General features: G+C 37.6%; 1 protein-coding gene across 2 annotated transcripts in view; it reads right to left on the bottom strand.

Annotated features, from left to right (window-relative positions):
* Window positions 1–27,047, bottom strand: part of LOC149535030 (long chain acyl-CoA synthetase 9, chloroplastic-like) — a 124,570-nt gene that overhangs the window by 76,524 nt on the left and 20,999 nt on the right. For both annotated transcript variants that reach the window (XM_089806526.1, XM_089806527.1), the window contains exon 4: window positions 18,398–18,670. In XM_089806526.1, the coding sequence (XP_089662652.1) occupies window positions 18,398–18,670 (273 nt within the window). The remainder of the gene's footprint in view (window positions 1–18,397; window positions 18,671–27,047) is intronic.

The following is a 27,047-nucleotide window of genomic DNA, read 5'->3' as shown; positions in this document are numbered from 1 at the left end:
AAACACATAAAATTAATATGCCAAAAGGTTCACCCAATATTAGAGATGAAACGAACATGAGATACACAATATATGAACAATGCACACAAAAAGACTGAAACTTCGGAGATAACTCTGCTATTGCAAATCAGCATATAGAAGTCAAAGTGCATCCAAACATAGGGCAGAAACATGTCAATAATGCTGCAAATCAAAATCAGATAAAGTTTGCACATACCAAACCATGACAAACAATGAACGTGTCCACCTAGAAGTGGTGTTGGTTCCCAAAACCGCAGATTGGAAATCCAAGAGCTTGCCACTTCTCCAACAGGATTCCACAATCAGTTTTGGCCAAGGCATGAGAATCACCTTGATTCCCTACACTTTAGGCTCCGCTACACCCAAGCGGGTAGACCTTCACCTCAAATGTTGACTGCTTGGATCAAGGCTTTTTTATAGCGAATTTAAGCTTTGGAGTTCTCCGGCTAACAAGTTCATTGAACTCGATTAATATGGAGTTATGTGATAGTTTGAACTGAATGTTTTGTATAGGGTTTTTTAACAATGGATTTGAGGTTTGTAAGAAGGAAGTTATAGATTTTCTGACTTCAAATATAAATCAAATACTTCAATGATAAAAAGACCAATGCTCTAGCATATTCGAGCAACAAAGTCAACTACAATTAAAATTATAACGTACAACTTTATAATGTTCTATGCACATAAACTATAAACAGTTTAATAATCAAGACACGATGGAACAAATATATATACGCAATTCTAAACTAGTCCAGATTGCACTTTAACTCCTAAGGTCGGGGAGTCAAAGTAGAAACAAATTTGGAAACAATTAAATATTTCACAATATCTGCAATGATCGAGTTAAAAATGCCATAGATGACCTCATCCACTTATCTGACATAAATTGTTTACAAAATTAGAAAAATGATTATAAAGGATCAATCAACTGCAATTTAATTCTCCTTGCCATTTAAATATTCAAAAAGCAACATGCCTTTATAAATCATTGAAATATAATATTAGAATATAGTACAAAGTCATATTATGCTCCTTATTCCTCCAAACAAGTAAATATATGAATGTTGAATGTCTCATAATCGAATCTCTCTTTTTCATCTTCTCAAATGATTCATCTCCTTTTAAATTTAATAATATAAAAGAATGTGACATTTCAAAATGAGAATGTTATGTCACTTCAATAATAATATATACTCTTTCTTATGATAATAACACCCCTTCGGTAATATAACTTATAAACTATTTTAATTAAATTAAAATCAACAAGCTCCCGTGAAAGGCTTTGTTATCCATGATCGTCTCCTATGAATTCATCACAGCTTTAGATTAATATTTCCCTTTGAATATTATCATCACATATCCCTTTGTGCCAAATTTGTTTCCATTTGGGCTTTCATTTATATAGTTTCGTATTTTCATTCTCACGAGTATTATTTCAGGCGACACTCCTGTGTTGACATTTAGGGAAAATTGATTTATTCTTGATGGAACCTGAGAGGTGACTTCTTCAGTTGTCACGTGTCTGATGATTTCTTGTACAGGTTACCCCTGTTCTATCGCAGGTGTTTGTCTTAGTTTGACCTTCCATCACTGTTGCCTATAAAGTCACACATATACGTGGTCATTGTTTTTCTCTATCATTTTATCAATTCAGTTCACAGGCCATTCACTGACTTAGTATGAAATTGTAATCACTTCTTTCCTCTGTCACTGATTTGTACTGAATGGAGTATTGCTGGAACATGGTCACAGATTCATTGTTGACAACCATCATGAAACGCTAATTATTCCAGATAGTTTTTTTAATCCCAGGATTGCTTTCTTCATCGCTCTTCAATCTTTCCTACAGCCACGATAACCATAATATGCACAGGTAATGGTTTGTGCAATCACCATTCCAGTTTGGTAGACTATCATTTGCAGACCTGTATAAATTAGAAAACCAATTCTCCAAGAACCAACATTGATGATAATATTGGATGCCGGAATAACAACCACAATCATAGTTTTACTTTTGCGACATCTCATCAGGCTTTCACCGTGAACATTGAAATGTTTACCAATATGATTTATTTTGTGATGGTTGTTAGTTCATGCTCACTAAGCTGGCCCATAATGATATTGTTATATGCTTTCATGTTGTTGCATCTTTCACACAATTAGCAATAGACCTGTTTGCTGTGTGAGCCTTGTATCAATACAAGGCTTGGAACATATGTGTATGTCCAATATATATGATACTTTGAAAGGATTTTCCAAATCAATATAATATTTACGGGCACAAATAGTTACACCAAAGATTACAAAATACCGGCATCTTCTTCACTTGGGCACTTCAAAATGATACTTGAATTTTATACACTCCTTAATATCAATCCAGAATAACTCAGACGTTATACACAGCACTGAACCTGATATGATGATTGAATCTGCCCAGTACTCCTATTTTGCAAGAGGGTTCATTGTTTCCTTCAGTAGCTTTTATCACGGGTAATGTGAAAGTGCTGACAACAAGTCTTTTACTGATTGCTTTTTTATATCTCCTTGTCCATTTTTTATTCTGCACTTTGTATGTGTTATGTGAAGCCCAAACATTTAAACTTAAAACAATTGTAATATGTTCATTACAGAGATACTTATTTTCAACATAGTAAAATCTGATGAAGTTTCTAATAAAGGTTACCATGTACTAGTTGTCTCTATTGAATCCTTGCGCCGGTTACAATCTGAAAGTTGTATTACAGTGCTCAGAAACACTATCATTCGCCTCATGTTCTGTCCCAGTTAACATCTATTGTCTGATACCACACAGTCCATATGCAGAAACTAAGCACCTTCGTTTTACAGGTTAATGCTTTAATACAGCAATAGGAGTAATGTCTAGCCACCCAACTCCATGATCTGAACACTCTTTTGGCAAGGGGAATGCCACATACCACCAGCAACTCCACTGAATAATGTCTGTTTTGTTCTTGCAGCTTCTACAATAAGAGTTTTTCTTCAAATTTGTGATAGCAATCGAGCCACAATGCTCACAAACATGGATCCTATATGCATCACAAAAAGCCTTCCTTTCAAGAAAATTGCAGCGCCAGGTGTTATCATATAATGCCACTCCATCAAATGTTTTGGCATTAACATGCTCATACAACTGTAGGGTCAATGAACTTATAAATGACCTTCATAGCCTTTCATGTATGTTTGTTTATGTTTGATATTACAACTTCAGGTCCTTACCGGTCTTTTATTGGTCTTCTGCAAGTGTTCTCAAATATAAATGATAGAAACAATAATCTTTCCATTATCTCCAGCATCAGATCATAAATGGAGGCCCTGAATTTTGCAAAAATTTGGGCTCCATCAAGTGGCACCGAGTTTTGGGCATGAAATCCTAATGCAAAGTGAACACAAACCACCAAGAATGCCGCTCAAGATGTAGCACCTAAATCTGCTCCAAAGGTTGGTACAAACTAGGGTTAAAAAAGCCCTAGACAATGAAGAAATCATCTGCAAAAACGCCAATGCTTGTCAAGATATGATAATAACCTTCCAAAAAAGCAACAATCATTCTCCAAAAATGGCAATCCTCCACCAATGCAATGTTAGGATACAGCCAGATAAATATATACTTTTCACACAGACCCAGAAAATCATAAATCTGATCAGCCACCTTATCTTTCATTTTCCTTCACAAAATGATGACAAATGATGAACAATAAAACCCTACATGACCTGCAAAAGTTACATCAAAACCTCCAAACCCAAATTGTGATTTAACTCAAAACCTTTAATTTGATGTTCCAAACCCTAGCTGTCCATGTACAGACATGGACCCTGCAAAATTGATCTTCAAGCCAGCTCCAAAATAGTGCCAAAAACCTGCAATAAATTTCAGCCTCTTCCAAAATCTGGTTTCTCACAAATCTTCCCAATGGTGCAAATTAAAAACCTAGTTGCAGACTTGCAATAAAAGGCCCCTCAAACCCTTGCTCAAACTTGGTAAAGCCTCCATATTCATTTTTTAATTGATCATCATATCTGTCTCTAAGGGACTTGACGAACTTGCTCAACAGTACATTGTACCTTGCAAACACTCCTCAAGAGTTCACTCCTTCATATCCAGGCGTTTTCAATTTGAATATGGCAAATGCATCGCAAACCCTTCCTTACAAAGAACCCCGAGAAACATCTAGCATTAGAATCAAGCATTTCTGGACTAAACTGTGTGTAATCTTTCATCATCAACATTTTGGATCACACTAAATGATCCATCATCAAGATGAAGCAATAGCTAGTGAGCAAAACGATTAGGCCAACTTCAATAATTGGAGAATTTATGGATGAGGTGACTTATTTTATTATTTTCACTTAATTGTATGACTAAATTAGTTAATTAAAGTCATTCTTAAGAAATGAAATTAATTTTTGGACAGCTTAATCAATACATTTAACTGACTTTTATAAAACATTGGGTACATTACAATCCTTGATCCAAGTATTACATGCCCTCAAGCAGTTCTCTGCTGCACCACCAGAATGCAAAACTACATGTATGAAGACCACTACATCATTCTGCTGCTCCACTTTGATGCAATCATCATTATTAAAACCTGCAACTCTTTCTTGCTGAAGTATTCTTTCCATGATGTTGATTATGAGATCCCAAAACTTGCAACTCTCACAATTCCTTGAGAGAAAATGGTAACTGTGACTTATCTTTTCTTCAACCAACAATGCTTCATCACCTTCCCACAACTCCATACTCATTATGTAAATTAAAATTTGATCAGTGATGTATTGCATACTGAGTGTTGTACACTCATCCATTCTACAAACTCCAAACTGCCTGCCATAGATGCAAAAGGCATAGGAAGCTCATCAAGAAATGTCATGCCTGGAAAATCTCTTGCATGAATGTCATAGCAACTCCTTGAAAAATCAACTAGTGAGATTGCCACTCATTCACATCATGATTGTTCATTGATGTCATCATTCTGGCTGATGCTAACATTGGTGCTCCATCCACCAAAGCCTTGAGTATAATCTTTTTCTCATCCTCCATGAACTCTATCTCTATCTACCGGAAATCCAGAATGTATCATCCAAGAGAATATGGCCATGGAATTCATAATATGATATCAAAATCAGTAATCTCAGGCACATAGAAATCATCGGTGCTAGTGTAGTCCTCAAACTCAATTTTCATTGGCAATATCATCCTTTTGCATCTCCTTTTAAAATCATCATCCATCATAATATGAAATCCTACAAAATCCTCCAATGGCGATTCTCCTCTTTCCTATCAAGCTATCACTCATCAAATTGTGAGTTGCACCACTATTCACCAAACATGTCACTTACTATGTGTTGGCCACTCCTCTTACTGTACACGGCTGATACTTAAGAGTATCTGAAAGTTGTGGAACCATGTTTACAAAAGAGAGAGAAACAAAGTTAGAGAGATTTTACTCTAATACAAACTATGCGATGAAATATCGCAGAGCATGACAGAAAGACATGCATCTACTGAACCTGCTATCTTCAAATTAGCCAGCTCAAAAAAAATGTAATTCGGGATCTTTCTTATAAAACCCGTCATTCAACCATTATGTGAAGCCAGAGTATGAAGTGATGCTAGCATGTCCTATGGTAAAAAATCCATATGGTAACACCACTCATAATTCACCATCTAAAAAATGGGTTTCATACTTAATAGCTCCCATCTCCATCATAGGATTTAGCTGAAAGTATGTATCCAACTTATGAATTGGTCAAATCCAACAATGTTCGGAATAGACAATTTGGCCATCTAACACTGCAAATCCTTTCTATTGCCTTGCCTTCTCTCATTCCTGGGCATGATCCTGTATTTGATGGTACAAATCTGCTAAATGCATTTTCCGTGAAATTCATTACCAAGTGCTTCATTCTCCCACAGATAGTCTTCAAAAGTCTCACCACCTTCCTCCTGCTGCATTGTTCCTCTAGGTGATTCTGCCAAAAATGTAGCATTAATGGCATAGTAGTTGTTCTACTTGCTACCCTAGATGTTTGACTTCCTTCTTGTTCATTTTGGCCAGTTGTTCATTGCTCACTTTGACCATTTGTTTTCTGCTCATTTTGCCTTCCTCAGTTATTGTTGTTCATAGATTTTGAAAACTGGCTAATACATGCCAAATCATGCCATTTTGAACAAAAGATGGTGAACCCGTCCTCCAAGGAGTGGGGCCAAGTTTAGGGCAGAAACCCTAATGCAAAGTGAACACAAACCACCAAGAATGCTGTTCCAAATATGGCACTCAGATCTACTCCAAACGCTGTTATGAATTAGTCTTAAAGAAACCCTAGACATTGAAAAAAAACATCTACAATACTGCCAAATTGCTCCTCTTAGGTGCACACTCCGATTAGGGCAATGCCTAATGCAAGACGGAATCAAAAGGCCTCCAATAGAATGTGATCCAGCTCTAACTGATGATGTCTGTAAATTCCTAGGTCAATGCTTGTCAAGATGTAATAATAAGTTAATAACCCTCCTGAAAGTGCAGTGATCCTTCTCCAAAAATGGTAATCCTCTACAGATGCCACAACTAGGATCTAGCAGGATAAATATAGACTATTCACACAGACACAGAAAATCTTGAAACTGATCAGCCACCTTTATCTTTCTTTTTCTTTCACAAAATGATGCCAAAATAATGAGAAATGATGAGCAATAAAATCTTAGGCAACCTGCATAAAGTTTTCATCAAGACCTCCAAACCAAATTTGAGATTTAATTCAAATCATTTAATTTGATGTTCCAAACCCTAGCTGTCAAATTGCATATGCGAACTCTGCATAATTAAGCCAGCTCCAATATAATGCTAAAACCCTTCAATAAATTTCCACCTCTTCCAGAATCTGGTTACACACAAACCTTCCCCATTTTGGGAATTAATTTCTAATTTTCTAGTTTCAGACCTGAAATACAAGGTCTCATGAACCCTTGCTCGAACCTAGTAAAAGTTAAAACCTTTATATTTATTTCTGACTTGATCACCAAATTTGTTTCCAAAGGAGACTTCACAAATTTGCTCAATAGAACCTGCTGCCTTGCTAACACTCAAAAGGAAGGAATGGGCTTTTGTCTGCACCATCAACTCCAAGATTTTTTGTCCTCAGCAATTCACTCCTTAAAAGAAATAAATCATATATTTATTTCATTAAATCATTTGAACATGACAAATACATTGCAACATTTTTTTATAAAGAAGGTGAAGAAACATCTAGAAGATAAAACTGACTCTAATAATTAGAGAATTCTATTTAATAAAGTGACTGAAATTATTATTTTATTATTTTCACTATCTTTAATGATTAAATTAATTAATAAAAATCATCCTTAGGAAATAAAGTTAACTTTTGGACAACTTAACCAATTAATTTCATTAAGTTACTTTTATTGAAGTTTGAGGGATATTACATTTGCGTTCTTGCATTGTTTAATCGCAGCCTTGATTGAACTCAAACAAATTGACATACAAATCATCATATGTTTCTATAGAGTACAAATTTTCATAAACACAGCTCTCCAACTAACTAAAATGTAAAACATAAAGGAAAGTTTTAAAAGTATAATCTAAGTGTCTCCTTGGTACGGTTTAAGTGTTGGTTGGCTTAGTAGACACTTCCAAGTTTCATTGAGGGCTGCAATGAAACCATTCTATGTGTCTATAGATACATCTACATCACCCCTGTAAGTTGTGGAACAGTTAATTCCTTAGTTACCAGATTCGTGCCCTAGAGGCCAGATCTGGATTCGGGTCCGATCCGGATCCGGATTCGTGCCTGGATTCATGCAGATCCTGCCCGGATCTGCACGAATCCAGGCACGAATCCTCAAGGATCCAGCGTGAATCCTCAAGGATCGACAGGTTTAAGTGAGTCTAAGTTATTTAATATGACCTTTTTTTAAAAAAAAATTTGCTTTCTAGTGCTAAAATGACCCTTTTATGCATTATACATACTAAAAACTGAGAGAAATATATATATATATAGATTAACATCTGTTCCTAGTTGGGGCTTGGGCAAGATCAGTTACTAATATATATATATATATATATATATATTGGTGTAAATAAGTATTTACTTATTACACTTACTTAAGTTTTACTTAGGTTAATGCATTATTTTATTATTATTTTAGGTGAGACACTTAGGAGTTTGTGAACTCTCATTGAGTTACGCAACTCTAATTAGGCACATGGTGTCTACAACACAGGAGTATGCATCATTCACTTGTTGTCATGGTGACAACACAGTTTTCCGCACTCCTCATTTAGCACATGTTGTCTACTCCACTGATTTTCGCGCTACACCATTGTAGTCTTATCCTCACATCATCGCACTTAATCCCGTGCTTAATGGAGGATAATCCATATCTGGTGGACATGTGCCTGGTTGTATGACATGTCATGGTGCTAACTTCTAGGCATTCTAGAAGCTCTCCTGAGGCCTTTATATTCAGGCACTCCTAGTGTACTCAGAATATGTTGGTTTTATCCATTATTGAATGAATATCATCATTCTGATCATACTCTGCCTATTTTGGTCTACTGTGTGCTATTGTTGAGTTCTTTTGTTCTTGGGTGAATTCTGGCCTAAGCCAAATTCTTACATGGTATCAGAGCTGAGGAGGATTCTCATCACGTAGCTGTTTGAGACCTTTCATGCTTCAGCACATCAATTCCGGAGGAACCGCAGAAATTGGGAGCGTCTAGAGCCAGATCTGACCTCTCCATTGCGTCCGGAGCGCTGAATCGGTGAAGATTGACTATAAACTCGCCTATATTGGGTGAAAGTTGATCGTGAGGCAAAATTTTTTTTGCAAACCGGCACCCGAAGGCACCGATTTGCAATTGGGTATGATCTTTTTTTTATCTGATTTGCATTTTCGGATCTATTAAATTCTCTGTAATTTTCGGAATTATTTTTGATTTAATTGGCCCAACAGAGAAAAAGAAATTTTTGCCGAACCGGGCAGTGACACCCCAGCTCGGCTCTGTTATTATTTGGTGGAATTATTATTTCGCAGGCTTTATTTAAATCTACAGGCGCTACTATAATCTACGGCCCGTACCCACCGGCAGCCGAATTCAATTTTTCGGCATTTGCATCGCATTATAACCAGCCCGGCCACCAACATCCGGTGACCCGCTGTTTGGTTTGAGTCTGCGGGAGTTTTTTTTTAAACTACGCATTGCGCATTCAACCCATGCATGTGGGACTATTTGCAGAGACTTCTGGTTCCAGCATCGCCAAAGCAACTTCCGGCGACAGTAATTCATCTGCGGCGTATATTCTGGCCGCAACGTGACATCCGGTTGCCACTGCTTCTGCCCTCGTCACGCCTGTAGACCCCGCCACACGGCCGAATCCGCCCGCGCCACACAGCGCTTAAACAATCGCCCACACCAACTAATCAGGGTCCGAGACGTCACCAACAATTCCACTGCGCAGGCTCCGCCAGCAGTGCCGCGACTGCCACGTCAGCCAGTGGGTCCAAATTTCTGCTGATGTCATCATTTTATGACCTGAAAATTGACGCCCGTTTGGACGTCATCGCAGGCCGTTTTTTATCTGCTGCGACGGCCGTATGATCGTCAAATTTAACCCCGTCTTCTGCTGGTGCAACCCCTCACCAAATTGATTTTGGTTTTGGCAGTCTGACTTCAAGAGGCCATAACTCGCACATCCGGACTCCAAATCAGGTGCCATTTTTTTTGAAATTGGGTAAAATTTTCTAAATTTTTCAGTGGTGCAGCTAATTTTTGGTTTTGGTGCACGGATTTTTCAGAATTTGCGTTTTTTGGCGACTGTACCTGAATAATCTTGCATTTTGCAACTTCAAATGCTCCGTACGGGCACATCTGGAGTCGAAAACGTGTTCCGTTTTTTTTGAAAGTGCGTATTTTTTCGTCTACTTTTCAGATCTGGCATCAAATTGTAGTGTTGTGTAGACAAATTTGTTACTTTCAGAATAGGGCCTTTCTTTGCTTTGTATTGCTTCAGTTCTGTAGCACATTGTAAAGTTTCAGATTTATACTCTATTGAGCAGTTGTAACAAGCAAAATCAAAAGTCCACAAAGGCCAAAATTGGCAAGTGGCCCATTGTAATCGCACTACTGATAAAGTGCCCAAAGCATCTATTTTGGGGGGGTTTCTTGATTTAGTGAAAAGGGGGGGTATTCTTGGTGTTGTGTTCTCTCTTTTCTGCAAATTTCTTTCATTTTTCTGCATCATGGGCAACTTTAAGTTTCCTAAGTTAACTCCTCATAACTATGCTACGTGGTCTATCAAAATGTTGTATCACTTAATGCATAATGGAGTTTCACAATATGTAGATGGTACTCTTCCTAAACCAGCAGGTGATAATGTATCAACAAGTGAAATTTCTGAATGGGTAGCCATGGATAGGAAAGCCCTAGGTGATATATGTTTGGGGGTAGATGATAAGATCATGTATCAAATCATAAAATGTACTACATCCAAGGAAGCTTGGGATACCCTCGAAAACCTTTATGGTAAAGTGTTTGAAGAAGATGTGTTCAAAATAGAAGATGAGCTAGTTTCCTTAGATCCTAAGTCGTATGACTCAATACGGGACTTCATCATCAAGGTGAATGAATTAAGGACAAAGTTTACTGATTGTGGGAATTCTATCAAAGATGACAAACTGATCTATCTTATTCACAACAAGCTGCCATCCGAATATTCCACATTTGTATCTTCTTTTAACACCTCAAAGACTACCTTAGGGTCTGCCTACAAGAAAGTAACTTTTGATGAATATGCTAAACTGTTGGATGATGAAGAAAAGAAGTTGAAAACAATGGGGATTCTCAAATCACCTCAGACCAAAGCATTGGTGGCCAATGAGGGTTCTCAACATTCAGCTGGACAATCTTCAAACAAAGGAAAGGGTAAGAAGAAATGGAAGAGCAAATCTGAGGATGCAGAAAAGACAACACCTCAATCTAATCAACAAGGCAAGTCCTCGAATTCCAACAAGAAAGGGGACAACAATAATAAGGAGAAGAAGAAGTGTGCTTATTGCAAGAAAACGGGTCATGAAGAGCATGATTGCTATCTTAAAAAGATTGATGAATTGACCAACATCATGAAGAAACATAATGTTCCATTGCCTAATGCTTACAAGGAGAAGCGATCTTCTTCAGAATCAAAGAACAAAGGGCAAGCACTCATGGCAAATGCAAACTCTTCAAGGGAATGGATATTTGACTCAGGTGCCTCATATCATATGGGTTCTTCAAAGGGGGATTTTTCTTCATTGAATAGCTCAAGGGTACCACATATCTTCATGGGGATGATAGCAAAATGGAAGTTGAAGGAAGAGGAAATGTGGAAATGGAAAATGGAGAGTTTCAAGAGGTTCTCTATGTTCCAAACCTAAGTTCGAATCTCCTTTCAATCTACCAAATTACACACCTCGGAGATGGACATAGAGTTGAGTTCCTTCCTGACTCAGTTCAAGTGCACAGTCTTAAAGATAATTCCTTGGTTGCAGTAGGGAAAGTGAATGATCACAAGAGGTTGTACTCTTTCTCGCATTTTGTATCCAAGACTCCTTCAAAGGCCTTGTTATCACAATCACATTCAAACATGCAATTATGGCATGAGCGGTATGGTCATCTTGACTATCGCTCTCTTCAGCAACTTTGCACATACCAAATGGTCAAAGGTCTACCTCAAATCAACTTTTCTAAGGGTAAGTGTTCATCAGATTCAGTGGATATGCATCCAGAGGGGAAGTTACAAAGAGGGAAGTCTTCTAGAGCAACAAGTGTTCTTCAAATGGTTCACATGGTATTAGCAGGTCCTTTTGCATTCAACCAGGGTCGCTACATACTTACCTTAGTTGATGACTTTTCAAGGTTCACTTGGGTCTACTTTCTGCATAGTAAGGGTGAAGTTTTGGACACATTTCTAGACTTCAAGGCTCATGTAGAACGACAATCCAAAAAGGCCATCAAAGTACTCCGCATGGACAATGGAAACATGGATGTGAACAGAAGACTTAAGGATTTTTGTAGACATGAGGGCATTGATCTTCAGATTCCTTCAGCATTCAATTCGCATAAGACAGATGTTGCAGCTTTGAGGATCCGAACTCTTAAGTCTATGGCAAGTTGCATGATTCATGCCAAGTCTCTAGATCCATCATTAGAAGTCGAAGCAATCTCAAGTGCCACTCACATTCTTAATCGTTCTCCTCATCCCGCCTTAGATGGCAAAACTCCTTTTGAGGCATGGTGTGGTAGAAAACCTATTGTGACACACTTCAGAGTCTTCGGTTGTCCTGCTTGGGCAAACAGATCTTCCAGGGGTCGCAAGGCACAGACATCTCGGCCTTGTACTTTCATTGGTTATGAAGACAGTGTGAAGGCATATAGACTTCTTGATCCTGAGACACATCAGATTTTTGTGGAGAAGGATGTACATTTTGAGGAAAGTTCTTCGAGCTTGTTCTCTACTCCTCTTCGCACATCATACAGTGTGGATACTGATAGTGGCACCAGCGATAGTGCTTCAACAGCTTCAGAAACGTGGAGTTCTGTCGACAGATACAGTGAGCGGTCACTTCATCAGTTCAGTCCGCATGCATACATCGCCACAGTGATAGGTCCAAAACAGCAGGGTACATTCAGTCTTCCAAATACAGGTTCAGTGACAGATTTGGGGGACAGTATTCATGATCTGCCTCTTCTTCTTGATGCAGAATTACCTTCTTCAGTTGTCATGAGAGTTTCAAACTCTCTTGTTCATTCTCTACATGATCGATCCTTACAGGTTGAAGTGAATGTGGATACTTATGATCAGCAGTTGCAGCAGGGTTCTTCATCAGTTGCAGGGACAAACAGTTCTTTGGGACAGGTTCTTCAGCCAGATGATCAAGTTTCAGAGACATCACTTATCCATGGGATTCTTTCCACACACAGCGGAAGCGTCTCATTTGTACCCTTGGCATTGTTTCTTCCTAAGGGGAGGAACACCATTCTGCAGTCTTGGATCAGCTTCTTCATTGGAGCATTCACTGTTCGGCATTCTTCTTTGGGGGGGGGGGAGCCCATTCTGTCTCTCTACCTCTTCTCATCATTCTCTTATGTATATATTGGATGTATGTCATAATGGGGGGGTTTTGATTACTCCATCCATCCATGCATCCTATCTATCTCTCTTTTTGGGGGAGGGTTTTTCCCATGAGGTTTTCCCTCTTTCCCTGCTTTATGGGAGATTGCATATCATTATGTACATGGGTACCTAACATGGCCTAGTAGTCGGGACCCATCTTGCATTTCATCCTAGATTGCGTAAGCTTAAGGGCATTTCCCTAACTTGCACTTAAGGGGGGGTGTTGCTGTAAATAAGTATTTACTTATTACACTTACTTAAGTTTTACTTAGGTTAATGCATTATTTTATTATTATTTTAGGTGAGACACTTAGGAGTTTGTGAACTCTCATTGAGTTACGCAACTCTAATTAGGCACATGGTGTCTACAACACAAGAGTATGCATCATTCACTTGTTGTCATGGTGACAACACAGTTTTCCGCACTCCTCATTTAGCACATGTTGTCTACTCCACTGATTTTCGCGCTACACCATTGTAGTCTTATCCTCACATCATCGCACTTAATCCCGTGCTTAATGGATGATAATCCATATCTGGTGGACATGTGCCTGGTTGTATGACATGTCATGGTGCTAACTTCTAGGCATTCTAGAAGCTCTCCTGAGGCCTTTATATTCAGGCACTCCTAGTGTACTCAGAATATGTTGATTTTATCCATTATTGAATGAATATCATCATTCTGATCATACTCTGCCTATTTTGGTCTACTGTGTGCTATTGTTGAGTTCTTTTGTTCTTGGGTGAATTCTGGCCTAAGCCAAATTCTTACAATATATATATATATATATATATATATATATATATATATATATATATATATTTCAAGAATCCTAATTGGGAAAAAAAAATCGCGAATCCACAGATCTGATTCACGTGCCCGAATCGGATTCGTATCCCGAATCGGTAACTACGGTTAATTCACCACTTTTTCATTAAGGGGCACTTTTTGAAGAGAAAATGAGATTCTCTTGATCAGAAAATTGGTTTGTAGAATACAAGAAAAGATAGTAAAGACAGTTATCTAGGATACTTGCATTAATCTATCCTTTAAAAATAGCAATGTGTAGATTGACTTGTTGGTGTATGACCACCAAATGGTTGTTGAAAATTGGTAAAGTTTTCAACTCCTCTAACAAGTTGTGAATTGATCAACAATGCCCATTCTTTCATGGACATGGCATTCTTTCAGTTCTTCTCAATGTCTTTGCAAAGAATCATCTATCATCTTTCTATGGGGTCCATGATGCTGATGTTTCTCTCCCATTTGAGAACATGAAGGAACAGATGGGTTTGTGATTGGAGCCCAAACTTCCTATATTGAAACCACATGTGAGTGGAGATACAAACAGAGATGCTTATTAAGTTATTCAACCCAATGTCACTTCCAATTGACATGAAGCTGGAGTACTCTAACACCAAATAGGAAAGATCAAGAGCCCAAGTGTAAAGCCTAGTGGACAGCCCAATCAAAGAGATTCAATCAGGTTTAAGTGAAGATAATTTATATATTTTTAAAAATATGCAAACAAAGGTTGAACAAAAATAGAGAAAAGACAATTAGAACTGTAACAGCAAGATTGTTTTGTGCTTAGTTTTGTAACTGATCTATGAGATCAAATATAGTGTTTACCAGATTATCTCCTTGTTCAAGAAACAACCATATATCTTTCTACACCTAGCCTTACAAAGAATCCTAACAAGAGGGAAATAGGGCATTTAATTGAATAGTGACACTTATTCCCATTAAACCTGCCACAGCCACTCGTAATAGCCAGGACAACTTGAGCTATATGGCACTGCTAATGCAGAGTTGTGACACACAGATTGAACCAAGACTGCTGACTAGGATGAGAAATTTGTTGATAAAACTACAGTCTGCCATGCAACACCCAATGTGAATGGCCCAAATCCTCTTGAATCACCCTTAAGATGAGTGTCTTTCATCCATTAAAAATGACTACTATAGAGCAACAGAGCCATATTTTGGTTAGCTTGTGTTTCCAACATTTGGCATCCATTTGTGTAAACCATCATGCTCCATCAACTCCAACTCTTACGAAAGTTTAAGCTGCCAAATTCATTGAGCATATTCAGTATAGGTGAAAAACAGTCTACAGAATTATAATGCCAAATACAAGCAAAACCATGACCAGCATCAAACGCCACACTTTGTAAAAGGAAAAACTTGCAAGGCCTTGTAATATGATCTGCCACTCTCTTCTGTATGGTCCCATTCATTATAACTAAGAAAGTTGGAGACAAGTCTTTCGAGTTTAACTATTGAACCTTCCAACCTATTTTTATTTTCTGCTTTTTTTAAGAAAACTATACTTCACTTTTGTTGGACATGCTAAATGTTGCAGAAGAACTTCAACTAGCAGAAACTGATCTTGATTGCAGCACTCCAACAGAACATGATCAAATGATTGAAACAAGAGTTAAAACAATGTTAATAAGGTGACATCCCCCCCCCCCCCCCCCCATCAGAACACAGAGGTATGTCAAGCATCTTCTAAAGGCAAATAGTTCGCAAATGTTCAAGCTACAGCTTTCCACATCTTCTGCAACTTGCGACAATGGGGGCCATTTCTTCTCAGGGGATGGTAACAAATATAGGACCTTGTGTTTGTTATCGATTTGTGCTGCAACAGTGTACTTTACACACAATATCCCATCTTTTCCATCACCTTCAGGATGTCTCCTAGAACACATGACATAATATGGCATCCTAAGCCATCTCTGTTTTTGCCTCACAACTCCAATGACATTAACCTTGTCCTATGCAGTTTTGCAGTGTTTCCAGAAAATGACAATATAAAAATTATGACTCAACTAAAGACAAATGATTGCATTTCTTCTAAGTGCCAAGACATCCCTTCCTCCTCTATTACAGCACATTGATATACTATGAATATTCTTCACAGAATCATGAAAACTGATGGCAAATAGACATCCAGTCTCCTAAACTCTAAGCAAGACTTTTGCATGATATAGTCTTGCAATTTCTTGTCCTTACATAGTACCTTCTCTATGTTAAAAATTCTCTCATTTATTAAACATTTTATACCGTGTAATATTTCTTTCATCTGTAATAGATTTAGATTTGATTGAGTGTGCTCTCCCCCAGTCACTCCTGGTACCTGTATCATGTATAAATATATATATATATATATATTGGAATATTCTTGAGTCCAGAGTCCAAAGTATAAATCTATAAATAAGGCTGGCAGATGGCCCCTTTCTGATCACAATACATTCTAGACCACAAATTGGATATTCGCTTAAATGAGAGTATTAGTACAATGAATAACAATTGTTTATATAGTCCCTACTAGATAATTAAAACTGCCATACTAAACAAAGCACACACATAAGCTTTCCATGCAGATGGCATCTTATGCAACACCTGTTGTTCCCATGCAGATATTATTTATTGGGGAAGGACAAATTAATGACCAACTACCGGATCGTAAATATTGGGCTGTTTATGTAGAAAAGTAATGGCCAACCAGCAGATTCTTACTACTAGACTGTTTGATGCATTTTCCAAAACAAAATTGGATGACACTTGTGCCACTGACTCCACAAAGTAGATTTAGTAACAATATATATAAAAACAATATCCACAAAGGTCTGACTCTTCTAATGAGGCATGCACAAGTGTGCTCACATTTCAAGTTCCCATATCTCCGAAATTGTGTAACCAACTACATAGTAAAGGCATCTCTTATCTGCAACTCTCAAATATTTAGAAAGCACAATGATTTGTCTGCAAGTACCTCCTATGAGCAATAAGGAGAATTTTATGAAAGCTCGTGTTTTTAGTTGTAACTGATGATTATTGTCTCTTGGTCGCTTCTTGGTTGTGTCTTGGTTGCTTTTCCTAGAATACACCTCAGAGTTCAAGTTAAGGGAGCCCAGCTGCATCCCTTTGGCCTGTAGACTTTGAAATTGTGCACTCCCCCAAAATTCATCCAAGATAGAATACATTATGATTTCCAGCTGTTGACTCTCAGACCTGAAATGCATGCACTTGTTTTTCTTTTGTTTTTCTGAGTATGTTCAAATATGAAACTCAACAACCAGATTGAATTTCCTAAGCGGCCACCATAATGGACAACCTCATGTGTGCTACCGCAGTGACACAACCCATGAAATATAATCAATGCAGTCCCACTGACCTGGGGATTTCTCCAACCATATACAAGAAAAGAGGCCTCCAAAGCTTGACAAAACCTTTCCTGTCTGAAAATGGTAAAAGCCAAACTGACAGCTCTGAGCATTGGCCAAGAGGATTTGCCCTACAATTAACAGCTCTTTGTGCCCAGTTGTAACTATATGTACCCTACATGTGTGCAGAATTTATTTTAATACATACTATACATTTTTATTGTCTACTTTCTATTCCACTGTATATATCACAATTATCTTCTTTCCATTCAACCTCTGCTCACTTTCACAATAATCCTTCCACAAGAATCATTGTTATGAATTCCTTCTACTTTGAACACATGTAAGTCACAGCAACTTAGGTTGTTGTCTATTAGATATTCATGGACTCCAAATCACTAGTAGTATCGACTGATAGATAAACACCGTCTAATGATCCTCAAATACATGCTACAATAAGGAATAATTATGATTAATGAAGGTCAAGAGAATCATTTTTTTTAATGCTACACATGGAATGAATAGGACCAACATTTACAAAGTTTCTTCTTGCCTAGAATAATTAGAACTACGAGGTCAATGCATATAGAGATTTTTCTCCAAGAACAAAATAACTCAAAAACTCAGAATTCCTATAAATATGGAATTGCATATGTATGTTACCTGCAAATTCAAGGGCAAATGATCAATATCTATGTGTTGCTTGCAATGATTATGCATTTGACATGATAGCATGGAGACTTCAAAAAGAAGAGGTTTGAAATCAAGTAAATTATATGCCTTTCCAGGGAGTTCTATTACAATATCAGCATTTATTTCCTTTCAAAATATAGTGTGTTCTCTTATATTCATTCATCTAATATAGATTCATTTCTTGTCTCTAATCACAAAATTGCACATCATAAAACAAAATATTTGCAAAAACATATCCGTACTTCACCATCCATGGTCTTGCTAAAAACAAAAGTTTTCCAGAACTCTGACCATCTCCCATTTAATATATACCTACCTTGGGCAAGCCTGTGCTACCACTTGTGTACATAATAACAGCAACATCAGCAGCTACTGGCAAATCAGCATCAACAGGCCTTTCCTGACCAAGTCTTTCAATTTTGGCCATGGATAATACTGTCCAGCTGCTACTTCCTCCAGATAAAGAAGGCTCAAACATAGTGCCCTCATCTTCCATGTAAACTACACGCTTTACAGTATCCAATTGTGTGCTAATGTCAATCAGCTTTCCTAGTTGCTTGCGATCACAAATCACTGTTGAAACTTCCGTCTGTCATATAAGAATAGCAATAAATTAAAACCATGTAAACTTTTAATACAAGGTAAAGAAAGTATTCTTCACAAGGTAAGTATGTTGGTTCTGATTCTTTAGCAAACTGAGAAAAAAGAAAGTAGTAAAGGAGTCATAAGTGAGTGCTGGTTGTCATTGCTAGTATTTCTTTCATCGTGTGACAATTTCCAATTTGAACCTTAAAAAGTTATAATTATTTAAAAAAGAAATATTTTGAAAAGAATCTTCCCAAAGCAGAAACATCACAATACATAATTTCAGGTCTAGAGAACATCCAGATCTAACCAAATTCACAATATTATTAGTTTCTGTTTAACAAAATTATGTAAATAAATGATGATTGAAAGACAATGTATTAAGAACAAGTTGAACCTTAAGCCTTAAACCATACTATCTTGTACTAAGGATCATTTGTCTCCTGACAGTTATTCATCATCTAATATCTGATAGCCACAATAGAGAATCTTCTGCTGGAAGAATTTAGCAGCAATAAATGTCATCCTAATAGCAGGCACTAGCAATTACCCTAAGACAAAACTTTCAGTTTACTTCAGAGACAGTCTTCTAAAACATATCCCTTCTAATATCAGAATAAAATCTAATGAAATGTTTGTAGTGAATGTTTTTGGAAATGCAACAGCGATCTTTTGAATTTTTATTCTTTCAAGTGGGGATGTTTAAAAGTGGTAAAAGCAAATAAAGGTTCCATAAAGCAGCTTAATCCAACATTAGCATATGGACACTATAAAGGTGCTCCAAGCTACAATCTACAAATTCTAGAAAAATTACCTGAAGACATTCAAGTGAAATTCACAATCAAACTACACATTGGACCCCCTGGAAGCAATAGGCGGCAGCATTCTCAGAGATTCAATTCAATGGTCAAAGAAAAAATACAGGAGCTAGGACACGTGACTTAGCTATAACCTATGCACAAGAATGAACCTAAATTTGTCACTTATGACTCAATGTGCTAGATTACTGGTCTTGCTAAACAAGGATATCTAGACAGCAAAATTTACAACAAAACCAACTTCCAAAGCTGACAAAGATGCAATCCAAATTAATTTACCCATATATGAATTCATTTGCAATTTTCAACAGCTTTTATAGCCTGTAATGTACCTAGAAGATAAATCTTTGTCCAAAATAACAAACAACTGAAGCTCTCTGAAGATTTAGCATAAGTTACTTTTCATAAGCTTATGCTTACAGGTTGCAGGTTAGTTTATGAAAATTTACTACAAAGAATAAAATGATTGAAAGTATTACCACTGAGCTTATTGTGCCCAGTAACTACTCGAATGGGAAAAAGAGTGTAATGGCCCCTTTTTGGGGCATTAGGGATTCCAAAGTTAAATTCATAAAATATTAAATTTATAAAAAGGGTCAATTTAATATTATAGAGGGAGTTATAAGGTGTCAAAGAAGGAAAAGGATGAAAGGAGAGGAAGGAAGCACAAGAGTCACATGCTGGGTCTTTAAAAGAGGGACGAGGAGCTCATTCAGTCATGCTTGGATATTGATTTGGTTCAGATTTTTCTTGTAGGAATTAAGGAAGCTTCAGCTTCTATTCAGGATCCGCGAATGCAAACCCTCTGATTGTTCTAGGTGGATTGGATGTTGTCCCAATTCATCATTTGTGGTGAATTCATGACGGAGTTCACAGTTGCATTTCAGGTTCATTTCTAGTTATCCAATCTGACTGTTATCACTGTTTTTACGATTGGATTGTTATTGCATTGCTGTTTTACAATGCAATAACAAATTCTGAAGAATTTTCTGGTTATTATTACTGAATATTTACTGGTTATTTGCTGGTTATTATTGTATAAAATATTGTTTATTATTCTGAAATTTATTTGAGGAAAAATTTAAAGGGATATCCGAGTAGGATATCACAGTGGTATTAGAGTCGTGTATCCTGCCAGCCTGTGTGGTTATAGTTCTGAAAAAGTTTCATCTGGTTGGAGAAACAGATACATTTTATTCAGGCAGAGAATTTAATATAAACAGATTAATTATATTGTTGAAGTTTGTAATGAGACTCGTAATCTTCAAGACATTTTCTGCATTGAAAGAAGGCCTATGAATATATTTAGAGGTGTGAATTTCAAAATTTTCTGGGCTCGACTATCTTATTGCAAATAAGATTTATTAAGGTGTGGGCCAGGCATAAGTTTTCCTTCAGCTGGGTGATTAAATTATTTAAAGCATTTCTGTGAGTTGTCGTCAAAGTCTATCAAAGGGGCATATCCCTCCAGCTAAGATTTTCTTACTATTGGCGATCTATTTTTTAAATAATTGACAAATTGTTAGCTTGGGGGTCTAGCACTGTGGAAGAAAAACTACAGTCGGGTGAATGAAATATTTATTCTTCATTTCCAGTGGATTGAAGGATGAATTTTTGGAGCTTTCATACGCGGTAAAACAACCTCTATGAATTTATGGGACCTTAAGCCTTTATTAAATTCTCTCTCAGTATTGGCCGATTAATACTCAAGAAATGTTATCAATTCCTGGACATTATTATTTGGAAGGCGTTCGAAATGGAGGAAGTCTAAAAGAAAACAAACTATCAGACAGACATTTCTTGATACATGAAAAAAATTGAATTTATTTGAAGGAATCCCGAAACGAAAAAATAAAGAGCTACAGAGGATTTTAATTTTACAAGATGCATGGATAAAGTTGAGACTGTTTCATTCTATTAAATAATTTGCCAGCGGAAGATTTTTTTGGCAGGTCAGAACACTGTGGTGGAATACAAATTTAAGCTGCCATTACAAATTTAAGTGGTGGATTAATCGCACAAATACTTTAACCATCATGGTCTCTATACTTGTTATCAGAGGCCAAGAATAAAATATATTAGAGATATTATATTTTATTTCCTATGCTATAGCCAGTATTTTAGAGTATTTGAGAAATGGATAAATTGACGGGCTATCATAACCTCCACGACAAAAATAATAAGAAAGGCCATTTAATATTTGAAGGGAAATACTATGATCATCAAGCTTCCATTTGAAGGAAATGAATTTTGCCAAATACAACATAGGTGGCAATCATTTTTATGTCACTGCAAACCGATGATTTGAGATGGAACAATAAGTTCGGAGCAGATAAAGATTAAGTCCTTTGGAATTTTACTCTTATATCGGTCTTAGATTTCCATTGCCGAGTTCTTCAAATACCAACCATTCTCAATTGTTGGAGCGCTACTGGGAATACGGAGTTTAATCTGGAATTGGTCTACAGTGGGGAAATAGTGATTCGGAGATGTACGTTTAAACGGGCACCACTTCTGTTGTAGTATAATCTTCCCATTATAACATTACTTTGTCTAATAACAAGTAATGCATCATATGAATGATTGCTGGAAGGGTCTGTAACTTACAATTCTAAAGAAAAGGTAACCACAATGTTTATGCTAGCCACGTGGCTCCAGGAAGATGTCAGCTTCAAAGGTTAGATAAAGCAAAGAGCCATTTTCGTCACTTACAGTCTGTGACTTTTTTCAAGAAAGGAGTTTTAAATGCAAGTGTGGTGGCTTTACTGTGGCATCGTGCTTTCCAAAAGGTTGCACTTGTTCCGGTTTGAGCAGTGAAGCGGATATACATAGACGTTCAAATTTTAGAGTATATTTATGAGTTCATATTGAATGCTTCCAAATGATCGTTGAGGCACCATTGATATAAAAAAATTAATATTTGACCCATAGGAAACATCTTGTGTCGTGAATCTCCAATGGAAATCAATATATGAAGCTTACCAACCTAAGTTACAGGTGTGACTGTAATGGCAATTTCAGCCCAGAATTGTGGAAATAGAAACTAAGTCATCAAGCCACGACGTTGGAGGCATGGACTGCATTGAAAAGAAGACATTTTACTGGTATATAATTGGCAAGGACATAATAATCGAAGATCCCAGCACTTCCAGGTACTTAAAGGCACTGCTGTGAGGAAAGTAAGTTGTTAGCACCATATTTTTCGAAGATCAGGAGCCGAGCTATATAAGGTATTTGCAGAGCAGGTAATTGTTGCAGTTCTCAACGTTCGACAGCAGAGACATTGCTGGGAATTCATTATGGTTGGTAGACAATCTGCTGAGCAAAAACACTGGTCTGTGCAGTCTGGGTATTAAACTTACACTGGCGTAATTCCTCGATAATATAAACTGTTCAGGCAATTATAAAACTGTCCAATTGCAAGGACATTGTCTGTAAATAAATTCAATATCTCTGAAACTTTTGCACTTGTATATGCATTTCCAATCCGGTCTGAAAGAAAAAGCACTTTACAAGTTGCAAGTAAACTGTTGAATGGGGGGGGTCAGAACTTCGTTGGAAAAAGGAATGGGTCATTTCTGGGGTTCAAAAATTCCTGGTCAGGCAGAAATTTGGTGTTGAAAGCATGGAGAAACTATTGTCACACTGGTAGTAAGTTTGTGAACAGTTTTCCTTTTGAATAACACATGCAAATCCGAGGCAAATTACAAACAACAAATGTGCTCATGATAAGGGAACTCAAAATTGAATTGAGTCAACAAGGCATTGGTATCTCAAACAAATTATTGCACTCGTTGCAATAATCTTCTCCTTCAGCTTGGAACTTGCAGTAAAGCAAACATGTTTGGACAGCTACCTAAATTCACTACCAAGGACAAGTCCTTGAAGAAAAGCTCTTCAATATAGAAAGGAAACTTGCAGATTTGCCTCAATCAAAGCATAGACTACTTGGTGATTTGGATTCAATAGAGAGTTGTTTATCCACTATTGAACAACTAGGCACTGAAGGTAAGTGAACGTTCTCCTTGCTGTGATTCCCTTGGTCAAACCAGCGTTGTTGTAGAATGGTTATCAATGCATAATATATAGAACAATATAGCATGGATTCAATTCTACCAACATGACATTCATAACTAGTTGGGAAAACCAACAGACGCATCCCCTCGCTTTCAAACTACCCTATCCCAACAAAGCTTAACCAATTCTAATTATTTATTACGTACTACATTTATCCCCCCAAGAAAAGAAAAACAAACTTCAAGTAGAAGATTGTGAAGACATCACTGGACTCGGGGCTCATTCACAAAGGTGTAGGAGATCCCACTCAGCATCCTTCTGCTTGGCACGAACTCCTTGGAGTACACGCAACGCATCCATCTTCTTCTCTTCTCCTGCTGTTAATTTCTCTTCTAGGTCAGCTTTTCCATCTTCCATTTTACCTCTACAACAACTTTTTTTCTTTCCATTTGGCTTGTCAATTCCTTTCCCTGCTGAAGTTCCAAGTATGTCTTTCTAAATGATACCTCCATTTCTGCAAGTGTGTGCATGAGAGGTGGTTGCTCAAGTGTCGAGGGTACTATATCTCTAGCCTTCCATATCTCTAATGCCTACTCATGTGCAACCCCACTTGCATAAGTAAACTCCAATATGTATAGCAATTGGTCCTCATAGTTGTTACTAGTGACTCTGCTGCTCTAATGGTGGCATCCAACTTTTCCCCCTAAGCCTGTATTATGATCGCCTTAGTAGCCCGTTCCATTCTTGTAACTCTTTAAGGAATTTTTCAGCTTTTTCCTCAATTGAGAGTGTTACTAGTGTTGCTTCTAATGGTTCCAAGTGCTTCTCATGAGTTTCCATTTGGCCTTTTATCTCCATCTCCAAGGGAGTTGGTGAAGGGAGAAGTATCATTTCAAATTTTCAAAACAATTTATCTGCTTCTGCCAATAGTGTGTCCTCATCTTGTGCTACTTTTATCCCTCTACTTGCTCCCTCCATGGGCTTCCCACCTTGTACTTCCTTCTTGCCTATAGCTTGAACCCATTCATCTGCATCGTACTTCCTTCCTGCCTGTACAAACTCCCTCTGCAACATCCATAATATCCTTTGTACCAGCATCCTCTATACCAATATTCTTTGTACCATCCTCTACACCAATATTCTTTGTACCATCCTCTATACCAACATCCCCCATACCAACATTCTTTGTACAAGCATCCTCCGTGGCATCCTCCTTACCAACATCCTTTGTACTAGCATCCTTCATACTAACATCTTTCATACCAAAATCCTCCATATCAACATCCTCTGTACCATCATTTGTACCAAAAACCCCCGTATCAACATCCTCTATACCAACATCCTTTGTACTAACATCCTTCGTACCAACATCCTTCGCACTAACATCCTTCATACCAACATCCTCTATACTAACATCCTTCGTACCAACATCCCCCGTACTAACAACCTCTAAACCAGCATTCCTCCATACTAGCATTCCTTTGTACCAGCATTCCTTCATACTGACATCTCCAGTACGACCAACCATATATGACTACCTTATCATCTGTATGCATACGCAAATTGGCCTTTGTACAATAGTTCTTTGTACTCTAGCGCACCTCCATAATCCACTCCTACGTATGAGGAATGTCCTTCGTACTACAATTCCATTGTGTACTCCTAAGCTTCATACTCATACTCCAAAGCTGCGTATGGTGTTTCTTGGAACGTGATTTTCTTTTCCCCGCATTGTTTTATTTCTCCATCTTCTATATTTAGGGTTGTATTTTGATTTTATTATTTTCCCCTTAGTTCTTCCTTTCATCTTCCCCTCCTTTACCTTCTCTATTATTTCCTCCTTTATTTCTTCCGACTAGCTTTTTTCTTTTATGTTTATGGAAAAAATAGTAGAAGATATCTTCTTTATTTAGGGTTGTATTTTGATTTTATTATTTTCCCTTTAGTTCTTCCTTTCATCTTCCCCTCATTTACCTTCTCGATTATTTCCTCTTTTATTTCTTCCGACTAGCTTTTTTCTTTAATGTCTATGGAAAAAATAGAAGACTCCTACCTTTTTCATCCCTCCAGCTTAGCCTCTTCATGCTCTATTCTTTTATCCTTATGGAATATATGTGTTGGGGTATCATCAATTGAGGCCATGCCTTCTATGTGATCCTTGTAACACCCTAGATAACCTACGTCATGTTCCATCTCTTGAATCCGCAACATATTGCACTCTGGTTGCAACACTTTAGAATCGCCCATTTGCCAGTGAAACAAGCCATTAAGGGAACTCATCTCATCTTCTGAACATCCTCCCAGTCCTAAAATGCATTCTTTGTCTGGCTCAATTCCATTACCATCCTCTTCCTCGACTTTTGAATTAGAGACGAGTTCTTGACTTATTGACTGATTCCTGAGTTCAATGGTGTCCTTCCTACCATCCACTTCAAAGGAAAGGGTATTTTTCTTCCAATTGTGGTTATCTTTTGTTGAGGTTAGTCATCCTCTCCCCAATAATGCATCGTACCCCTTCTTCTCCAGGGCAATCACCACAAAGTCCAAGAAGAACTGTTGTGTTCCAATTACTACCTTTTGTCCCATTAGAGTACCTATCGGCTTAATTCCATGCTAGTCTACGCCCACCAGTTGGAATGTGGGTGGCCAGAGTGTAGGTTTCCCTAGTGCCTTCTAAGTCTCCTCAAGTAGGATGTTTACACCCGAACCTCCGACATCAAAAGTATTTGATAGTTTACATCCCATTATCTCCATTTCCACCACTGCAGGTGTCCTCCCCATTCCTATGATGAATAGGGTGTTAGTATCATTTACTACTTGTGCATCCTCTTTCTTCTCCTCATTGTTGAGGTAGCATTCTAATAGATTTGCAATTTTCATGAGAATGGTGGTCTCCAGTACTTGTTTTATGATGTTCGATACAAGTCGAGTAGGTGAAAGTTTGGTCATACTTGCTTTCCCTTCCTCTGTCATGTTACCTCAAATGTCCTATCTAGCTTCTTCAAATCTTTCTTTCTCCGTAGCTACATCTAGATATTTGAGTTTCCTGGCTGCATTCACCTGATGGCGAATTCTTCACTTCCTAGTTCTACAATGTCCAGCATGTTCGCCCCCTTTTGTCTAGGGCAATTGGCATCCTCATAATTACCCAGTCTGCACCATTTACACAACATTCCTTCTTTTTGTCCTCCACCATTCTGAAGTCTCGTGCAAATAGCCCCCATTCATTGCATCGCCTACATTGAATCATGGGTCTTCCTTTAGAATTGTACTCAATTGCTCTCCTAGGTGTGTTATTATTGCTATTGTTATTGATTCCCCGCCTATTGTTTCTATATCCTCCAGGTGAGGCTTTCGTATTTGTATTTCGTGGAGGGATGAAAGGCATTGTGGATTGTTCTCCTTGGGTAAAGAATACTTGTGCATTTCGTGCCCTCGGATTGTAGGGACAGTCCTTAATTGTGTAGCCCAAGACTTGACAAATGTCATAGAACACTTTGCACGGGCATGTCCATTTTGTATGTCCTTCCACAATCTATGCCCCAC

The sequence above is a fragment of the Cupressus sempervirens genome, chromosome 10 (assembly GCF_028749045.1).
Source record: "Cupressus sempervirens isolate cs-2001-9-10 chromosome 10, ASM2874904v1, whole genome shotgun sequence".
NCBI classification, from domain to species: domain Eukaryota; kingdom Viridiplantae; phylum Streptophyta; class Pinopsida; order Cupressales; family Cupressaceae; genus Cupressus; species Cupressus sempervirens.
The sequence above is the reverse complement of the archived record's forward strand: the minus strand, read 5'-3'. Positions and strand labels throughout refer to the sequence as shown.